The sequence below is a fragment of the Dysidea avara genome, chromosome 11 (genome assembly GCF_963678975.1).
Source record: "Dysidea avara chromosome 11, odDysAvar1.4, whole genome shotgun sequence".
NCBI lineage: Eukaryota > Metazoa > Porifera > Demospongiae > Dictyoceratida > Dysideidae > Dysidea > Dysidea avara.
The window spans coordinates 4,195,765-4,218,662 of NC_089282.1; the positions used below are offsets into that span (position 1 = coordinate 4,195,765).

General features: G+C 37.6%; 2 protein-coding genes across 5 annotated transcripts; both read right to left on the reverse strand.

Moving 5' to 3' along the window:
* Positions 1-19: 19 nt before the first annotated feature.
* LOC136239090 (adenomatous polyposis coli protein-like) lies at positions 20-19,324 on the reverse strand. Of its 4 annotated transcripts, XM_066029827.1 has the most exons (6): positions 19,110-19,324; positions 18,429-18,667; positions 12,963-13,069; positions 9,138-9,249; positions 6,489-6,638; positions 20-3,980 (listed from the first exon to the last, which is right to left on the reverse strand). In XM_066029827.1, exons 1-6 carry the CDS (start codon positions 19,135-19,137, stop codon positions 393-395), a joined length of 4,224 nt encoding a protein of 1,407 aa, XP_065885899.1. In that variant the 5' UTR covers positions 19,138-19,324; the 3' UTR covers positions 20-392. The 4 variants fall into 4 exon arrangements, with proteins under 4 accessions (XP_065885899.1, XP_065885900.1, XP_065885901.1 ...); XM_066029828.1 differs by lacking the exons at positions 18,429-18,667; positions 19,110-19,324 and adding an exon at positions 15,165-15,204; XM_066029829.1 differs by lacking the exons at positions 9,138-9,249; positions 12,963-13,069; positions 18,429-18,667; positions 19,110-19,324 and adding an exon at positions 7,555-7,709.
* Positions 19,325-19,426: 102 nt separating this feature from the next.
* On the reverse strand, positions 19,427-22,630 carry LOC136239094 (leucine-rich melanocyte differentiation-associated protein-like). Its single transcript, XM_066029833.1, has 3 exons — positions 22,323-22,630; positions 20,573-20,833; positions 19,427-19,641 (listed from the first exon to the last, which is right to left on the reverse strand). The coding sequence occupies exons 1-3, from the start codon at positions 22,448-22,450 to the stop codon at positions 19,488-19,490; spliced, it is 543 nt and encodes a 180-aa protein (XP_065885905.1). The 5' UTR covers positions 22,451-22,630; the 3' UTR covers positions 19,427-19,487.
* Between the last annotated feature and the right edge of the window lie 268 nt (positions 22,631-22,898).

Below are 22,898 nucleotides of genomic sequence, written 5' to 3' on the forward strand. Positions count from 1 at the left end.
CGTATTATATTACCAAGAGTTAAAATCACAGCAATCATAAAACATAAAATTAATTTGTGACAATATTATAACAGCAATAACATTTGCAAGGCTAAAAATCCACTTTGTGTGTGCTTATAAGGAATATTATGTGTAGTATAGGTGAGGTTACAAAACAATGTGCAGTTAGCTATGATTCTAGTACAACTATAAAATCAAGCTACATAATTATATAATAAGAAGTGTGGATCAAAGAGACAAACAATATAATTATAAAAGCATCAAACAAATAATAATTAGCTGAAATCCAGTGAGGCATGTTCCTACAAAACAGACGATCACTCAGACTGAAACATAACAACTTAACTTTGTCAATGTCTAAGTTTTTTTTGTTTCTGTCATCAAAAAACTGTTTATAAGTCAGTGAATTTCATGTCCTCAGCTGGATCGTTTGTGTGCTGGCTTGTTCTTTTAGGTTTTCTACTCTTTTGCACGGGTAAACGTAAAACTCCTAACCATTTCTTTGATTGTTCAGTTGTTGATGGTAGTTCAGTTTTATCGGAAATTTTGGGATCACTGCCACCCCGATCTGTTTGGGAACTGTTGGAAAGAGATAGCCTAGATGGTTGGTGTAAGCCTACAATGGTGTCTTGGCTGTTTTGCTGTGAGTAACTTTCTTGTGAAGCAGTAGAATGAGGTAGCTCACTTTCAAACTCGTAACTATTCCTCTCTCCCTTGGTTGGTGACTGAGAGTAAGGACCACTGTTACGACGAACTGGTGTGTATTTTGCTGCTAACTTCACTGAGCTGGCAGAGCCTGGTCTGTTAGCTGAAATCGGTCTTACTGGCATGCTCGCTTCACTAGACGCATGAGTCTGATGAGGTGAGTGAAAGCTGTAAGCATATGCATGTTGTCTGGATAAAAATCTGTCATCATCATCTTCAGAGTCTACCAGTCCATTCTGTTCTAATACTTCTTCAGCCTCACCTTCACCAGCGAAACTCACTTGCCCATTGTCTCCGTTGTTGTTAGTGTTGGGGTAAGAGTCAGTAAAGTCATGAGACATGCCATTGTAAAAACTAGTTGCAGATGGCATCTCGCTGAAGTTGGTTTGACTCACAGAAAGAAAGTCATTATCTGGGTCAGTACTGGAGGTAGCGTAGCGGACACGTGACTTCACATTTTTTTGTCTCTTTCTCTTTGGGTCATTTCTCTTAGCCTTGCTTGCATGGTCAGCAGCATTGGATCCATCGTGATAGCTGGATGGTACAGCATTGATGTGCTGAACAGAATGAGCTACTTGATTGTAATGGTCTTGCATCTCTGGTGGAGCCACCTCATTGTCATAGTACTGAACATATGGTCCTGATGGTTGGCTGAGACTAAAGTTCCCCATGTCAGACCGTTGTATAGGTTTAGGAACATCTCGATCGGTAGACTGAGAATTCCTGGGCACCACAGCAGTGTTAGAAGTGGAAGCATCAGATCTGGTTCTAGGAAAGCCTGTTGATCGACTACGTTGGCTCAGACCAGCAGCTTCAGAGTCACGAGGAGTGTGAGGTTTGGGAGCAATCACCACATGAGCAGCTGATGACATTCTCTTGTACAGACTTCGTCTGGTGTTGTGTCCATAAGCAGTTATGTCTGACTGACTGGTGAGGCCATTGGTCTTACCATAAGCAAGGAGATTTCTGAGAGCTTTGCTAGCATATTCAGCAACATTTCTATGTTGGGAGCTCTTTAGTACATCAAGCAGTGGGATACAGCCAAGATTCCACAAGATTTTCTGATCTTCTGGGCATCGTGCTGAAATGTTCCATAAGATGCCACAAGCATTAGCTAAAACAACTTTATTCTTTGACTTGAGATGTTGAACAAGTTTTGGCAGACATCCACTGTCTCTTAACTTCTGACGAAACTCTTCTTCTTGCATAATGACAGCTGATATGTTGCGGAGGATGCCCCCAACATTTTCTACTACAGCACTGGACCCAGATGGGCTGTTGTAGGTGAGATACTTGACTAACATTGGGAGAGCCTTTGGACACTTACAGATCTCCTCTCTGTTGCGTACTGAATGAGCTGAGAGGTTCCAAAGAGCACTAGTGATGTGCTGGATACTAGACTCTTTGACAACTTTTTCTGCCACTTCAACCAGTCCAACAATAGCATAACACTGGGCCAGAGCATCTTTGATCTCTTGGGTGGCTCTCCATGAAAGGTTACGAAGAATCTGGGCAGAGTTGGCAATGACTGGCTCACTGCCTCCTCGAATGTGATAGACTAAAGCTGTCAGAAAGTCTGGGATACAACACAGGTTGGCCTTGTTCTTCAGATCTCCATATGTAAGATTGACAAGTATATTAAGTATGACAGTGACAACTGTTACAGAGTGAGTGACTAGCTTTTGGCTCAGAGTATCACCCTTGACTGCTGTTGACAAACGATAATTGACAACTAAAAGTTCTGCAGCAGCTTGCAATCCACCGAGATTCAAGATCGCCGGACGGTAATCTTTCTTTTCATAAGACTTTGCACTAAGTTTTTTAAGTATTGGTGGAAACAGTGTTTCACAAGTGTGCTGCAAGCTTTCTACTTCAATCTCATTGATGGGAGTACCACTTTTGATGCGCACAAGAAAGCCAAACAGTTCATCTGAATGAATACGCAATCTCTCCAGGTACTTTAAAACACTTAGTTCATATTTTCTCCTTTTGGGATCACTTCCGTATTCTACAATGGTGCGGAGAATTTCACCAGCACTTTGTCTGATCATTAGGTGGCTAGGGTCTTCCTTAGCAGCCCAGTTGTGCAGAATATCCAACAACATATTGATGCAGCCTGACTGGCGGAGAATACTACAGGTAGTAGCCGACTGAGACATTGCCGACAACAGTCTAACTTTCTCAAAATCAGATTGCTCTTTAGTTGTGAAGAGAGATAAGATTGATAACACCATGTCCAACTTAAGAACACACTCCTCTTCCTCTCCCTTCTGTTTGCCAGTACTCTTGCTTCTTCGATGACCCTTCTTATGCTTGTCCTCCAAGGACACGTGCCTCTGTCGGCCACTCTTAGCCATCTCTGGCTCATAGTGTGGGTAGTAGGAATTGGGCATACGTTGATGGTGGTAAATATCACTGAAGGAAGTAGAAGAGGCAGAATCATCATCATAAGATGAAGCATGTCGTGGTCGATGGTGAGGCATCATACGAAGGTCTGGTCTAAAGTCACTGCTACGCCCGGAATGAGACCGCTTTGGACCCCCAACACTATTGTTGTCAGCTGAACTAGCCATAGACGGTGGTCTTGGTAATCGGTGGTAGTTAGAACCTCTGCTGGAAGCTGATGATACAGTCGATCGACTGCTTGCAGAATAGCCAGAGAATGATGCCTCACTAGCTGGCCCAGATCGTAACTGGTTACAATAAGATGAAGCCATGCTACTATTCTCACTACTGGAAGCATAAGGTGAATCAGGCTTGCTACTGTGGTACTCAAACTGAGCATTATATCTGTCTTCGTTGGGTTGGGATAAGGTTGGGTAGGTACCAACAGGATCGTAGAAAGCTGACAATGGTTGGCTTAAGGTAAGAGCATAAGGATCTCGCTGGGTGCCCAGTGCTAGTGCTGCAGCAATATTATCTTCAGGTGTTTGCATCATAGTGTTGTCATCCTGAGATATGGACCGGTCAAGAGGATTTGAAAATGGCGGTAAATAACTGTAAGGAGCTTTACTCTCTTCCGACGAGTGAGTCATTGAACCAGACCCCAGTTCTGTACTTGGACTATGAACTACTTTCTTTCTACTGTGATGAGATTCACTGCTATACCGCGATGACACTCCGGTGTGGTCACTGTCAACATGAATTGTACTCAAACCACTGTCACTTAGGGCATGAGATTGCCGCTGTGAGGATAATAAATACTTAGCAGTTTCTTTGTCATAAGTGCTCCTCTCTGAAGGGTCATAACTTGTGCGTCCATGCCTGTGATCAGCCTGTAATTGAATAATAAATAGTATTAAGTGTTCTGCTTAATGGTATACTGTATAGAGACATAATGACAGAGGTGGTTATGCTCAATATAGCTCACATTAAAATACACATTAGTGTCATCAAAATTCTATAGGTATTAATAGTATTAGTAAGTTTAACACTTCACGCTTTCAGAACCACACACACACATCAACTGCACACACACACATCAACTGCACACACACACACACACAACACATATGTTACAAATACAAGAATACTCTAAGATAAATACACTAAGATAAATATTATATACAGCCCATACCATTACAGATATGTAATTACAGCTGATACAAAGGCTTGACACTATCCTATCAACATTCATACTACGATCACTACTAGTACACAAAGAACTATCCTCTTAAGAAGGGTACACATCAAATAACACAAACTTGCATACCAAGCATCTAGACATAGGCTTCTGGCACCAGTAATGAGAATAGCTCATGGTGTCAATCATGTCTCAATAGAACATAAAGCTTATCAACCCTCAACAACGTTTTGACTTAGAACAGTACAGCTGATGTCAGTGAACTGCAACAACTGGCAATCTAGTAAGGCTGCTGGTCATTTATAGTGATCATGTAAGTTTTCACTTGTGGTATAGCACTGGAGGTCTTCGCGCATGATGGGTTATACGGTAAGGTAGCGAATACCTAACTTGAGACCATTGGCTAACTGACTCAATAGACCCTTTGTCAATATTGTATTTGATGTTAATGGTGTTTACAGATTCTTAACATTGTTTGATAGAAAAGGCAGCATTAACACCAGCTTGTTAAGCTCCATAGTCAACAATCCTATTACAGTTACCCTCAATTAACTTCACTCTAACTTATTTGGCAACACTTGGCACACAAACTGCTAGAAACTAAAATAGAACGTTGTAGCGTAACTACATGTTCACGGCGCACGTAATTGGCATCAGATCAACAAGTGATTGTGTTTTGACATTTCATCTCGTATGTTTGTTGTCAGACAGTTTAGATGAAAGTCCTCTGGCCTTTGAAGACTAACGCTGGGTTATGCTTACCAGCGAGATTGTGATCGCCTTGTTTGCTGCCAAACGAAAAGCATCGTAGGCTCACAAAGGACTTTTTGCTTTAATAGAATGTGGTTAATACCTCACTTCATAGTAACCAGTGTAAACACAAAGTCAAATGATTTAAATCAGCATAAGTTCGATGTAAAAGAAGAACGCATGTGTAGATTTAGCCAACACAGACCCCCCATACTCAATTTAGAATGAATTCTTGTGGATACAAGTTTACTAACCAAACTATGTTCTAAATTTAGTAGCTCTTTCAGTTACATATGATCTCATTAATTATGGGAATAATTCACATAAATTAATTTCTTTACAACAACTAACTTGGCATGCTAGCTTCACTTTTAAAATTACCAAACAAGGCTTGATAAGGGTCATGAATACTGCTGGCTGTTGAAGGGATGGCAAATTAAACTACCATGGTTAAATGTTATTTTATTATAAACAAATTGCCTTAAACAGAACAACATATATGACCATATTAAATCAATTAAATCCAAACTCAATGTACCCACACATAAATCCCATCTGACTGGGAAGTCTTACAAAGATGGAAACACACACGCGCACAGCACAACACGCACACTTGGTATAGCCATTCAGTAAAGGCATAATATGTAATAAGTATTGAGTGTAAGAGTTTGCAAACTGTGGTAAATAGACTTGTATCGGAATGTAGAACTCACACATTATTTATTTCTTATTGTGTGTCCTGATACTACAATCACTGGCTGACATATTCAAAACCGATTCACATGATACTTAACAAAACCTGATGCTACATTAACTTGCACTAACAGACCAAAAGGAACTCATCAAAAACTCATCAGCTGGCTAACAAACTACACTAATGCTTGACAACAACTGTTTTTCCTAAACGGGATAACAATTGAACTCCTAAACTTATGAGGGTGGCTTTTTTAAAAAGGTATAGTACAAAAAGGATTATGGTATGGTCTGTGGACATCTAAATGAATCCTTATTTGTCTTGTTACCAAAAGTTTAGGGTACTAGTCGAAAAAATGCTAACATTTAGGAGAGCCATGTTGGATTAACCATTCCCAGTTAACAAGCAATCGACATGGTCTAACAACTGTACAAGTAGTCAACAACATGATATAGTTCATCTATGGGATCAACAGTAAATGGCACTCTATCAAGTTCTCTTTTATTATAATACAACCATTCCTTTTTGAGAACGAAAAAGCTACCAGGTCATTCGTTAGGTCTATGAATAGAGTTATGGTTAGCTAGCAATGTTAGTTTAACTGAGCAAAATGCATCGGTAGCTCTGGGGAACAATTTATAAATTCTGAATTTCAAGACAAACCCATGAAAGACATAGCATAAATTCTTCAATGTCTGCCACGTGCAGTGGGTGCACATGCACACTTGCAACATGAATGTCAGTAAAATAACTTACATGAAATTGCTGGGCCTGTTGTACTAGGCGATCTATTTGGTTGATTCGTGCTAGACGGTGCTCTTCCATTCTGTTAATATCTTCTTGACTTCCGAGATTGGCCTGCATTTCTTGCATCAGCCTTGTCATTTTAACATGGAGCTCATTGAACTGAACAAGATAAACAAAACATCATACACGTCATTGTAGTTCGCATGTAGCAACATACAAGTTATGTACATTCTCATAACATTATCAACATATGATTACAATTGACAGAGTACATGAACAAATATCATTCATAGAATTGCTTTTGAAATTTTATACGCAAGCAACACGACAAGATTGAATTATTTTATAATTGTCACAAGTGCTTAGTGATGTGGTCAATGATCCAGTCGTATTTCCTGAAAGCCGTATAAACATAAAAAAAGTAATGCGTCATGTCAAATTTGGCTCAAAAATGATTTACGTAGCATGAAATCGGACACTAGTATATATTTGACATCACACAAAAATCATCACTTAGTTCAACCAAAGGACACTTATAGAATTAGCTGCAAAAGTATTCACAGCGTGTGATAAAACAAGCTGTCTGTAAACAGTAGTAACATGCAACTTGTTTGCAGTACACAATTTGTACAGGGTATGCAAGCACCCATGTGAAAGACAGCCTAAAGCTATGTACAGAAACCATATGGCACTACTGAATACTAGCAGATGCTGGCAGAACCACTTTAGCTCTAAAACACGAGTCAGTTTACCGCACAAGGTCGACAGAACTACGTCAATTATCATAGCAACACATTCTAATCTCTTGAGAGCAAATGCAATTAGGATATTTGGCAAGGTTTAAATCACTGTTATGCAAACAGTGAATATTGTTCAGTGGCCACTTACTAACCCACTAGAAAGGTGGCAGCAGGTAAATTAATGAAATATGCAGTAGGGCATGCACAGTATGTGGTATCTGCACGGCACTGCATAACCTTCCCGGCACTGCATAACCTTCCCAACCATATAGCAATGGTGTCCAATTGATAATCACCTTTGATTACAAATTAACGGTGTTTATCTTATTACTCACTTTTTGTCCAAGGTCCTTGTCTTTAGATGGCTTTTCAGGCATCAAGAGAAACTAAATATTCTTGACTTTTCTATTCTAGTTAATACTTTACACACTGGTAAAAGCTTCTATTACAACTACCAACTACAGTGCTTCCTGTCAAATGAGCAGTGCTAACTGATGCATTCAACTTAAGAACGAATTACACGAAGCCTTACAAACCCAGATGACCGCATTGTGGCAGCAATATTCACATGCCCGTGTTTGCAAAAGAAGAAGTCTCACAACTGCACAGATAACTAATGGGTGACCACAATGGCAAAGTGTTACAGCTTAAAATAGCTCACGATTACATCTGCTTGCACCACCCTAATAAAGTTCGCTAGACACTACATTATGTAGTAAGCAGATAGAATTCCAATAATTGAAAGAGCATTAAATTTTTTTGCAGCATAAACCACCATACATATGGTACATGGACAGAGGGAGGCTACGGTTGTTTAATCGTACAAGGAACTATCACACGATTTGTAAGAGTTGAGCTAAGCTACATGCTAGACAATTGCTGAAGCACTACTAAAGTCCCATGAGATGTCGGCTGACCATAACTGAGTGAATTTACTACTAACAATGACTACAAATTGATCAGGATGACAAAATTCCTGTTAAATCACAAGGTCTATTGTAGTATGTAAAGATATGACCATATGACCTCCTGAGTTATTGCCAAATTGAAATATTATTGGTTGCAATTCCACACATTTTGTAACTTGAGTGGAAATAATTATGTCATCATTACTCCAGGGTGTAGGATGAGTGGAGCGAAAATAAACCAATTTCCACTAACTGGATTGTTGGTAATTATTCTATAATAACCATGACTTGGATTACCGGGTCTTTGTCCTTGGTTACTTGGTAGCCAATATACAAAACACACAAAAAAAAACATTTAATATGTAGACATGTACATGCACACTTACAAGTACGTACATGCATACACATGCACACACGCACACAAGCGAGCACACCACAAACACGCGCACGCATGCACGCATACACACACTCCCATACATACTACATACACGCACATGCAAACTTTATGATCAAAAAGAACAGTACTTCCAATTGGCTACAAACTAATACACCACAAAGGCAATATGATGATGTGTCAATCTATCTCAGTCAGATACATGACTGGCACACAGATTGAGTTACTACACAAATTGGCTAACATGATACATGGACTGTCCCAAACAGTGAGCAATTCAAATACAAAAATTCAAGTGTTAACACTGATTGAAAACAATGAAAGGATTGAGTGTACCGCAAATATGGCATAGAATGACAATAAGAAGTATGATAATAAAGAGATTCCAAGACTTGTAAAATCATAACATGTCTTAGCTACATGACAACCAAAAGAAAGCAAACAGAACATCGCAAGACGAGAAATCTCAGTACAATCTAAAGCACTTTCCATTATCCGATTAAGTACATTTTGAAAGATTTCCAATAACTTAGCTAGCGCAATTAATTAGTTCAAATACAAAATACTCAGACAATTACTTCAAGTACATGTCTAACATACACAGACAAATCAATACCTCTTGTGAGTCAGACTCATAGTAATTCTTCTCCTCAATCAACTTAGTCAGTTCTTTTCGGTAGTAGTCCGTGTTAGCCTTGAATTCCTTATGCTGATGAACTAGAGTGTCCCTACAAAAAATTTAGTTACAGTTAAGTGGGGTTTAAGGAAGAGGAAGCAGGTTTTATACAGGAGGGAGAAATGCTCATGGCAAGGGAGTTAAGAATTAGAATGATGCAGACTCTACTCCCATTATCAACCCACCACCATACAATATTCCTACACAAACCTTCCCCCACAGGAAGGTATAGCTACCATAACTGCTTATAAAGTAATGCTATGAAACTCCCACTGAATGACTGCTAATATCCTGCTAACAAATTATAATAGTTCTAATACCTAACTTAACCCTAGCCAGGTACAATAAATAAATAATATATAGCTGAGTTAGTGAACAATGAATGCACTCTTGAACTTCAAACGCCTTGGCACATGCCCTTAACTGCACAGCTCTAAAATTTATAATGGCATAACACATTACCTAGCCACAGTTAGCCAAAGAATGAAGTGGGGTTTACAAAAGACACAGCTAGTTCACCTTATGCTGGAGTACCAAATGGCTTTGTTCTTTGGTAACCTTGTTATCTCAAACATATGAAGCCAAAGGATGAAGATGCACTTGAGACAATAGAATATCAAGACTTCACTCCCAAAATAAAAGTTTTGTAAAGGTGCAGCATACGCTAATCACGTTATACAATACAAAACACAGAGACAAGCGTCTACCACCTATAGCTTACATCCTTATAAACAAGAAAGAAGCATGCAGTATTTTTGAAAGAACCACATTGTGTTAGAAATTCATCCAATTGTATACATCCTGAGTATCGACAAAGCAAACAGGCTTATAATTGAACTATTTTAAGTATGAGAACGTGTCATATTAAAAACACAAGCCATGCCGTCAGCAGGATGACCACAATACGATGTGCGAATACGATGTGCGATGTCATGAATCAACAAGGACGCTTCCTCCAATTTGTTTTGCATTGTGAAGAAAACTTTGTAGTTTAGTTTGAAAAGTAACAAAACACAATGCCAGTTAAGGCTAATAACATGGATCAGATTACAAAATGTGTAGAGAAATGTGAATAACAATGAGAAGGACATTAATGCAAACACTTCAAAAGATGGACAAATACTTGTACACATTATTAGACTTTCTGGCTAAGTGTTTTCTACATGATAGGCCCTTTTAAGCCAGAAGGTTAACTGTGCCGCAGGGCTCGTTACTAAATCTACTTTGAAGTTTTACGGTAACACTAGATCACATATCTGCACTAAACTATATTCAGTAGTTTTATTGCACGCATGCACGTGCTGCGTACTATTTATATTTCACACTGTTCAGTCAAGATTACTCAATATTACAAACACTAGATATGACCAATCTCTACCCAACACATTCACATCACTTTCAACAATAGAGGGTGTATACAATTCAAGATAACTCCACAAGGAAGCAAGTAATTTAAGGAAGCACTAGAGTTAGGTGGGGCAGTGTTGCAAAATGGATGGCAATAAACATGGAAATTCAAGTTGGTAAGGTTCGTATTGTTCTGACTTAGACTGGAACCTGATATCTACTAAATTTGTCAGAAAAAAGTACGGAAACCTTTAGACGTTTTTCATGCTTTCTTCACACAGTCAAATTAACAAAGAAATACATAATGAAATTTAATACTGAATTGACTTTTTTTAGTATGGTGCCTTCACTAAAGATAACCTAACTGTATTACAAAGAAAGAATCTAATTTAAAGCTACCGCTATAACCAGGGTGTAACAAAATACATGAGAGAAAGCCTTTTAAATGAGTAACAATTTGAAAACAATATGGAAAATTTTTCATAACAATCCAGACAAGTAGCATTGTAGTTATAATCACCAAGGCGAAAAGCTAATGCACTAGCTTCATTATAATGTGACACAATCTAAGACAGGACGCAATTAAGATGACCATACTATAGCAACAATATTAAACTCAAACATGTTTTTACAAGCCCACTTGAGTACAAAAGAGTTCTAAACACTTTACAAGTCCTCGCTAACTTTTATCTTCAAACGCAATCATAAGATTGTTTATTTTAACGTGTTTATATCAACGTGTTTATATCAACACAGTTTCTAAATGGTAGAGTTTTCATTACGGAGCACTTGTGCAAATACAGGCATTTCTGATGCACACTGAGGATTTAGAAAACATACACAATCTAAATTAATCAACAGTCATTTTTTATTTCATTATGTTGATGATGTCCCATAACCCAAAAAAAAATTGATAAGCTTCTCAAGTTTATGAACTTGTACGACAGCCATAACCTTATAAATTTAAAGCCAGGCAGTGCAACGTATGTACATGAGAAAGCGTTGTACACAAAACAAGAGAAAGCTTCAGCTGACAATAGCCAGGGACTCTACAATCAGAAATAGGATGTACTGAAGCCTGGGATAAGCGATAAGTCCCAACAAATGCTTGCAGAGTATAACTGCTCATACATACACTACTAACATTCTTTACAATATGGAATTTTAAAAATTCAGACAGCCAATTAATAATGTAAACCAATATTGGTGCATCTACATTAGACCTGCAAAAAATATATTAGTTTTATGGCAGCAGGAAAACCACATCAAGCTAAATTCCGCGACCGCCTCGTGACAATTGGTTAATAAATAAACACACTTTCTCATCCTGTTTATAAATACAACACCTTTTTGCTAAAGTAGGAAACATTTACATGGGACAGAGAAACTTTAACCGTTCTAGAAAGAACATTATGAAAAACGTCCACTAAACACATGAAATTTCTTACAATGTACACACCTACTTATTGTACATGCCTTTAAACAAGCAATCAGCACTTAATTTTGTGTGCAATTTTTTCAAGCTATTTTTTTTGTTCCAAAATTAAATGAGAAAATTTTATTATGCTGATATACGTTTTACAGTCATGTACAATCTGTTACTACAAAGAAGTCAATTTGAAAGCATTTGGTTGTTGTAGGAAACATTCCCACTAAGTACTCCATTATGAATAACAAAAAAATTATCAGCCATGTGTCTAGCTACGGAGCCTACCAAACTGCAAAGTAAGCATTTATGCAAATTTTAAATAAACAATATTATAAACGGACACACTTTTATTAAAGTAACCCCATATCAAATTTACCAGTGATGTCAATAATGAACTTTAAGCTGGTACATGATATTACATGATTAAGGCAGTGTTGTCCAGTATCCCAGTGATCGTAACGTCAGGAGGTAAAATCTAGTGTTACACCTTGTAAAGAATTTTAACAAAGTCATGAGACCCTACACATCACACATCACTTCGTTAACCTTTTCTTGTACTTCCCTAAGATAATTCATAGACAACATTTCTTGACAATTTAACACAGGAAACTACACTTGTTCTCTTCACTGAATATGATTTATTATGAAGCAGTTATGATGTAGTATTTCAAGGAAATCTCACATGATTGAATTATTAAGGATTTTCCTTGCAATGAAATAGGATAAAATACTTTTAAGGAGATAATAAACGATGACACAACATAATTAATCACCATTAACAGCTAAGGGTACCCAAAGTAAGTCATGACTTAGATACTCTAGAAACCATTAAAAATAGTTCCTAGATAAAACAATTTGGAGTAGACAGATAGACACATGATACTCAAATGGTATGCTTTAATAAATTCATGATGCAACAACACAAAACGTTTAGTGTTCATCCAAAATTTCAGCAAAAAACAAACACCACAGTTGAAATACAAACTAACCTTTCTTGTTCTAACATGGCAATGTTCTCTGGGGTAAGACGATGATAGGCTACAGGTGTGGGCTTAACTCTAACATGATTTTGATACATCCTCGGCTCATGATATCCCTAGTGATTGAATGAAACATATCAATAATATACGTTACATTGAATCAACATGTAATTTAACAGCACAATGTCAAAAATGTACACAGACTTGTACCAGTACTATAGTCAATCATCACACATTGATTACTATATATAGTTCAAGAATATGTGTCTAGACGTTAAATACATTATTTGGTTTTTCAACATGTACTATAGGATCTAATATTAGTGGGCAATAGAGACCTGTATCTAACCATGTGAAACTGGATAATACTGTCTGAAAAGTACCAGTCTCTGTCTTTATCAGATGATACGTGCTACCATAAGCCCACTGACATTTTATCGTAACCACTAAAGACTCACAAACAAGAGTCATGATCGTTGTTTGCATATCGCACTGCTGATAGTACACTATTGGAAGTAACACAGCCCACAGACCAGTTTTAACACCAAGGTGTGAATCCACTCCCTTCCTAAATAAGGATAAAATATTTGGAGGTAGTGTACAGCCCACTAAAATATCCTTCAGCTAGTTTTTACACCTGTAAGTCTGCCGTATTGAACCCAATACTACCGACATGATACTGTATCCTTAAATTATTCAATTTAGAAAACATAGGCCCATTTATGTACTAAAACTGTACTGTTCATGATTACATAATTAGCAGTGATCAAATAGCATAATCGATTTCTCTACAATACTGGAAGAAAAATGGACAGCTACCATATGGCATATAAACAAACAAAGGTGTGAAACACTTGCCTCGAGCAACAAACATTTTCACTTAGCTGATAACAGATTCTTGTGGTTTGTTTTAAGGTCAAAACAAACCATAATGAAATCAACAAAATTAACAAATAGGAAAAATGACAGCAACCATTTACAATAAAATCCATTTTAGTACCAAAATGCTGCCTGCCTCAAAATCCCACAAAAGGCACACCTAACATCTGGCGACAATTTCAGAAAAGCATCTGATCTCAAGACATCAGTAATATAACAATAAATAACCAATTGGTCTTCCCCATAAAACCACTTCTTATCTATAATGAAGAAAGCTAATGAAAACACTTAGCACTTAACTAGCAAACAGCTGCACAGTCCAATAGTATTAGCTCATTGACTGTCTCTATACCACAAGCCACTACTGTGGCCAGTACAATACACACACTAGTGTATTCATGTGGCGTAGATCATGGGAATAGGCAGCTGAACCATTAATAAACCTTTACTGAAAGCAGTTGGGATAATCTCGGCTCCATTTGAATAGACTGTTGGACAAATGCACAAAACACACACAAAGATTTCAGACTACAGCCATCCACACACACACACATAGACAAACATGTGTGTGTGAGTTTGAAACCTTGTCATGAACGACACCTGTGAGCTACACACGATTACAAGTTGTATGACACATGCACACATGCACGCACAAACGCATGCACACATGCACACACAAACGCATGCACACAAACACAAGCATTTGCTGATGTCTGAGGTTGTACTTGAAGAGATCAACTGGTTTTACACTACTTGCAATAAAAATACACCAAAGCAACATTAAATAAAGTTTCTACCTTATTTGGCACTATTATGTTAATCCAAGCAGGAGACAAGCCATCATGTCTCCACACTAATAAAATATTTTTACCAACAAACACCATATACCAAGAGGTGGAGACAACTTCACAATGACATTGAAAGTGATCTCCCAGGTAGTTTAATCAGATAGCACAGCACATTTCACACTAACTTGCACATAATTTAGGTTAAGTACTTGATGAGCAACAATAGTGAGAAGTCACCACAACACACTTGGCAATTAAGTCATGATATAAAGCATGTCTCTGGAACGATCACCATCTTGCTAAAATTACCTCCTCTAACTTCCTGCAAGTATGGTTATTGTACTTGTTTGTTTAGAGCAACGGTCACAGCTGTGACCACATGGCTTAGTACAAGATGACAACATGAACACACTTCATCTCTACTAATGGCAACTGACTTTATTCATAAGCAATGACAGCAGAGACCTCAGACAATTACCAGATGGGAACCACTAGTTTAAATATTCATGATGCTAACTAGAAAAGGCACAACAAAACAGCATACCTTGTTCTTAGTACCTCTGAAACACACACTCACATCTTCATTGTACAAACATAATATGAGATCTGTTTGTTAAGTTGTTTTTTATAGGACAAGCCAATAGTGACCTTATTTGTACATGTACTAAACAATAAACTATCTACAGGTCAACAGTGTTTGAAGTTGTTGTAGTGGAGTATTTCTATAGCAACTTCCATAAACATCTATTACAAACAACTTCACTTTTTTATTATGCACATACGCTGGACTAATTGCTACACATACAAACGATTCTCTGAAGTTTGTTTGTTCTCAAATACTTGATAGAAATTCTTCACAATAGTCTCTCCTTGAGAAACCAAATAAAACACTAATGTTGTCATAGCAATAAGGTAATAACAAATTAGTACTGGTTATTTTAACTCTGCCACAACTTCGTTAGGGGCAAACAAAACTGATTTATAAATAAAGTCACCTCTACACGAATTACTTATTAACTACAAGCTATTCATTCAATTTATCTATGAAAACTGACAATTTAATTTATAAAAAACTAATTGGGTATATATATACAGCTCTTGTGGTGAGTAAAGTTAGTTTAATAATCTCTTACATTATACAAGCAGATTGAGTGCTAGTAGAATTAACAGGTGTACTGTTTAAAAACATGTGTCTTAGGGTCACTCCTAACCCAAACTGTCGGATTGAAAGACCACAGAATTTGACACATTAAAACCATAATGAAATATTCACAATTACGACCTTCTACAAACTACTTAATGACAGCTAGCACATTGATAGGAGTAAAATCAAGGAATTGGCACATGCAACATTTAAAGGCTTTTTATATCCATGGTAACATCTAAATACAGCCGTACATATTAACAGCATTATAATAAGACAATGGTGGAAATAGTATATGTACCTGCACATAAAAACATCAAGCTGTTTACCAAAACATCGTGTGTGTGTATAAGATGCAATTATTAGCAGTACACGGTTATATATTGGTCAAATTAATATTACATAAGGCATCGACATTGCTGTACATTGTCTTCTATCAGTCACGTAAAAGCTGTGTACGCAAACTTTTAAAAATAGCACTGAGCCATTAAAAAATGATGTACCATGTGTACGTGTGTAGTTATTATTTTATTTAACCACAGTTACACATGATTAGTTGGATGATGTTTACGTTCACGATACATACGCTCACGATACATACGTACCAGTTTAACAGCCATGAACAACAATTCATTGTTGAATTGAAAACAACTTTATATAATCTTTGTAAATAAACTGTCCAATCAAACACAAAGAAGACATGTTTATCTTTAGCTGTTTGTAAAATAAAGACCTGAATCTTACTAGCTTAACTGACGATGGCAGACGACACATTCAAGGGTACTGATCAACAACAGTTAGCACCATCTCTGGTGACTAAGGTAACTATTCATAGGCCAACAATTTGTGCTCGCACACATCACACTATTTAAACTATAAACTCAAGCTATGTACATTTTTATGAATAATACACGGATATTTCAAGGTGTAAATTATGTGATATATGGTCAATAGTTAATCCTCCAAACTACACACACGCATGCAAGCATATACACAAATACATAACTTCTGACCCACACTCATTGTGGAACACCCCACTAAGTTACGAGAGTACATTTGTTGGTCACAAGCACAAACAAATTTGTAATGATCAAACTGGCACTATTATAAGCCTACCAGAAAATATGAGATGAGTTCAAACCTCAACAAGTACAAATGACATACGATCCCATGCTCACGGTATGATGTATGTACGTGCATGCTATACAAATTCTACCAGACAAAATTAATAATATAGTTTTACATGTTAATATAAATTCATGCTCATGAAATATTACAGGATCTAGAGTACAAAGTGTCTGCAGTTCTTTAAAGAATAACATCAAAGAGTTTATTGAATTCAAAATGACAGGCAGAATGTAGGAGAGCTCTGCATACTATTTTCATACCTCAGGGCTACTCTTTGAACTTGTAGGATTCAAACACACACACTACTAGCGCTAACAAGGTTTATAAGCACTTTTTTTGACACAATAAATGTGTGAAACTGGTTGAGCCACTACTCAATCTGCTTTCTTCTCAATTGTCTACATGTTTTAAATACAGTAATGTAGTACTGTGTACGACAAGTGATTCTCTGTTCAACATTACTTGGAAGAATGAAATTAGTGTAGCACTGAATTGGGTGTGTATGCCTTGTCAGAGTTTTATTTTAGAAATGCGTCATCCAAGATTCTACACAAATTTAAACCCATTTGTATATACATGCGAAAAAACAATTATTTCACAAAGAATACTATTTATATTTAGCACATCACCATGGCAATTCCATAGCAACAGAAGGCAACAGTAAACACTCTCATACAACCTGCCGTCTGACGAAACAATTAACAAAACCTGTCATGTAAATACCATGGTATTGAATTACCATCCATCGCAGTGAAGGCATAACTTTTACCTGCTTGATTAGTAAAGCTACAAATTGGCACAAGGTTTCCACAAAGTATTGTGTAGTGCAGCTAGAATTCCTGTGTGTCACCTACGTACGAACTACTTATTTATAACATACACATTACCACATTCTCACAGGGATTCCATCTTAACAACGCACGGGATTTTATATGAATAGAACTTGCATATAAACTATATTTGCAGTCAAGTATTATAAAAGAAATGACACACAGAAGTCAATAAGTGTGAAACGACAAACAGAAATGCGTATATCCAAAACTGGATCACTCGATCTAATGCTACAAGAGGATTCCTTTTCATAACCACTTAAAATGGAAATCTTATCTTCTCCATGGCCTAAAGCTACATTACATAAACAAACACCCACAACTGATAGTAAAGTAGTCCTACTATGCCACTGGGGGAGACCAGCAGCTTCTATTACACAGAAAACCTTTGAAATTTGAATACAACCTGGCTCATCAAGATATGTTATGTAACTACAATTAAGGCGTTAGTAAAACTGGTAGCTAGCTTATAACTATATTCAAAAGGTTAAGGGCACTTAACCAAAGTAAGTGGGAGGTTCACGTCTCTGGTACTGCACACTCACACACAAGCCACAAAATGACATCGAAGTAATTTAACAATAACAGCAATCATAACCAACATATCCCTAGTGTATGACAATAAGGAATGTAGCCCACATATTTTAATGACTACATCATTTACATACACTCATACATAAAAACATGGTTAAAATATTTCACGAACCTCATAGCTTTGTTCAGTAGACTGAGTCAGGTCATAATCAGTATTTTCCGAAGGATTTCCTGCGTATCCGACAGAATAATAACCTCCTCCTTGGTGAATCTGGCTGAGGCCATCAAGTCCTTGATTGTAGCCGCCATGGTTTATCGGGTAGCCAGTCTGTGGATAGTACTGTTGTTGCTGTTGGTGTCGCTTTCTATCGCGATGATGACGATGATTCTGCATATACTGCTGGCTTAATTCTGTAATATAAAAATGAATAATAGCTGGGAAGAATTGGAATTCATTAACACACAAACTCTCTCCTTCAGGAGGTCTGTGCCCTACACAAAACTAGCCTAAAGGTCTACCCAGTACGTTTTTGCTATGGTGGGAGGCAAGCGTGCGTGTGTAGGTTAGTTCGTGGGGGGCGTTGCCGCCTTAAGTGTTATTATGGCTTCGCTAGCGTGGAGTATCTCAATAACCTTCTATTCCCCGACTTGCGAACAATACGCTACCACACCAACTTATAATTTATGGCACAATCTAACTTGCTGAAGTGTTAAACACAACCTTATCTTTGTCACAAATAGATCACACAGCGAACAAGGTCGGGACACTAGAGAAAATACATTCATATCTAGTAGTCCCTGCCTTCATACAACATAACCTGCATATGTACTAGTACATTATAGTAATACTAACCTCGTCCTGATAATCTGTAATCGGTCATCTTGCAGACGTCTCTTTACACAAAGTCTGGTTAACAAAATTGCTTCAACAGACTACTCAGCACACACGTATGAGCGCCTTAACGAGACATCGAAACGTTCTAGAACACAATATAGTCACTGAATGCTGCACACACACAAACTCAAGCTGCTTCAGTAGCCAATGAATTAATCCGCGGTGAATTTACAAGCGCTTTATTAAGATACCGGATTTAATTACTACGATTGCGGTTTCAGCTTAATCAGCACGGCGACTAGATTCTTTTAATTCTAACCGCCCCCCTAAATTAATAGTTTATAACAAATCAAATTATTCACCACAAAAAGATGAAATGAAAATTGTATGTTGCTGCTATTTGGTTCTATGTACAGTATTGTGGTCTCTAGTACTGTCCCTCCGTGACCTCTTTCTTTCGTAAGTCTTCATTGCCAGTTCTTTTTCTTCAGGTTTTACAGCAGTGTCATCGAGCACCTTCAACTTTGGCACCTGACTGATCACATACAACCTAAAATAAAAAATATATAAAATTTAAAAATATTTTTAAAAGAAAAATTCACAGCATTGACTTAATAAACACAGGTTACATAACTCAAATCAAAGGTGTCATGCTTACAGCTTCCATTCAACGAGTGAATCTCACTCATAGTCACACTTGATGTTGTAACAAATTTAGAGTTCTTTTAACTTGTTTTACACAATCAGCTGTTATTTTACATCACAACAGAAAGGATTTCTTTTAATTTCACAGCATCCTTTAAAAATACTTTGGAATGATGAATCCTACTAGATTAGTTTTGGAGGAATATGGTTGATTTAATAATGAACACATGCTCAACAAATTAGTATCAGTGAATAAGGAAACCTTGCTCACAGCCTTACTGAAAAACAAGAGCTGGTAAAGCTTCTTGTATTCAATAAAGATGACTGGCGGAGCGATAGAGCATGAAAAAACATTAGCTAGGAAATTGCATTATTTCATACCATGATCTTACAGTGACTATAAAGCAGTAGCTTAGTTACTATGTCACAAAAGGAAAGTGATTAACATGGGTTTAGCGAGTCATACAAAACATCATTAGTTTAGAAGTAATACGGACACACATACACATGTATGTGTATGTATTGACACTACATTACCTACCCACACAGAACACACTATTCTACTACTGTATTGTACTAGTCACTTGCCCATCTAACACACCACACCACACCACACACTGACACACTTTTAACACAATCACTCACCCACTCATTTAATGCTTGATGCATACACAGAGGCATACTACCAAAACCCCAACACTACCTACACACACGCGTGTGCACCACACACACACACACACACACACGCGTGTGCACCACACACACACACACACACACACGCACGCACGCACGCACGCACGCACACACACACACAAAATCCACTAAACTACACACACCGATAATCATTATACTCCTCAACAGATCCTCCATTAAAGTAGCTGGGGCTTGCTTCATTATTCATCATTGACAAGTACCGCAGACATGGAAATGCATTCACAACATTCTCAATAAAAATAGACAAATTAGAAATTGAGTTACAATTGATCCAAAGTGTCTCTAGTAGTGGCAAGCTGGGAAATACAACATGAGACTCAATCTTGTTAAAGTCAAGCACTAATGTCCTCAGACTTGTCATTCCATTCAGACACCTCACATCTCTAATGAATTACCATCAGTCAAGCACAACAAATATGAAATAAGTTGTTCCCAATAAAGGCACAAAGGATCAACCATTCAGGTACACAATGCTACCAAACAACCTAGCCCACCATTTACACCCTATAAACAAAAACCACCTAGACACAGTGACTGCACATACAGCAACTAACAGGCCAGCACAGACTTATAAGGAAATTCTAACAGCTAAGGTGCTAACTCAGGGGGACAGCCAACAAAGCTTGTGTTTTTAAACATTTCAGTAATATTCTTTGTTGAAATGAGGTCTACCTCCAGACACTGGCATGCTACATCACACAAAAAGTGTCTGGACACACAGATAATCCCACTTGTTGGCCCAGGAAGTGTGCAGATTCTTGAGTAATTATTTCTAAGGTCAGAATAATGCAACAGCCAATACGACATACTAGATCAACAAATCTGACCTATTTTTCCTTGCTAGAAAATAGGAAATCATCTAAGTGGCACTTCAATGAAACCAATATAACATGACTACCTGAGAAGTCCCACTCAACTATTACATACATTATATTAGCTGTCAATACACCTACTATATGTGCAACTAGATACCGACTTAAAACAATAGACTTCCTAGTTATCATGGTAACGCAAAAAGGTCGTGTTCGAGTGACACAGCAACCTTTGAGGCTACCAACTGAGTATAGTAATGAAGAAGAGAATTTAGTGCTGCAAAAGACAACACACAAAGTGGCATTTGTTAACAGAGTTAAAACATAGTTCTGATTCTCACTAGTAACATGTCAGCATTCACTAACAATTGTGCCATGGATCAGCAAATGTTGCTGAGTGTGTAGCTGATATGTTCAGCTCACTCACACTGCTAATGCACCTATCAATGTATTGCCCCCCTGCCTCAGGCATATGTGGGGCTATAGTGGGGATTTAACACAGCTGAATGTCAAATGCCCCATAGTAGTGCAAACCTATCGTGTCAAATCCACACAGTTGCAACACGAAGATTTACTAGTGATTTGACATAGCATAGAAAGTTACAACAAAAAAAATACTTGGGTGCTTAATGAACGATTGTTAAATGCCCCATAGTGGGGCAGCAGTTTCGTGTCAATTCCCCCTGTAAAGCCCCACTTACACCTGACAGGTGGGGGGCAACACATTGATAGGTGCATAAGCCACCCTTCCCAGGTCATGGGATATTCACACTCTTAACACTCTCTGCAATAACAAATGATCAGGTAATTGTCAAAAGAAGAATATTTACATAAACTAGCTGTTAGGTGATTTGGCATGTGAAAACGACCACTCCAAGGATTAATAACATTGTCTCTAAGCAGTGTTGAATAAGGGCTGGTTTCAATTACAACTAACCATGATTACAAGTACACGAGGTTGTTAATAAACGACTTGTAACAACAAAACTAACCCAGGTCACAAAATACATTAATGAATGGTCCAATAAATTTACCCACGACAGGTGTTCAAAAAGGATACGATATTTCGTTATGGCTTAAATCAAGTTCTGATACTTGCATCTCGTTTAACCGTCTCAGAACCTCCCTAGGCAACACAGCTAGACCCTTGTACGCCAGTGACACTCGGGTCGTATTCTTCTCAGTCATTCCAAGCTAGTCACGTTCATCGAACGTATCCGGAAATACGCTGTTATAACACGCGGAAAATCCGGTCTATTTTGCAGTTTTAGCAGAGCATATCATTAGCAGCAGCATTCAAAAATAGCAAGTAGGTGCTGTTTCAAGAGTGCCGATCCGCTTGCTGCATTTATAGTTTGCTTGTTCTGTCCCGCACCCAGACAATGATTTCGTCCAGGTGGCGCTTAATGATTGATTAAAGATTATAAGCGCCTATAATCTTCAATCGATAAGCGCCACTCCCGAGGAAGTAAGATTTGCGTACGAGACTAAGAGTCTTCCTCTTCAAAGGTATCAGCATGCAGCTCACGTATGTTGCAAAATTTAGTAGCTAGGTACAGCATTTGTGTCGAGGTCAAAAATTAAATTCCGTAAATTTACGTTGTAAGTCGTAAATTTATTCAGTAAAATGATACAC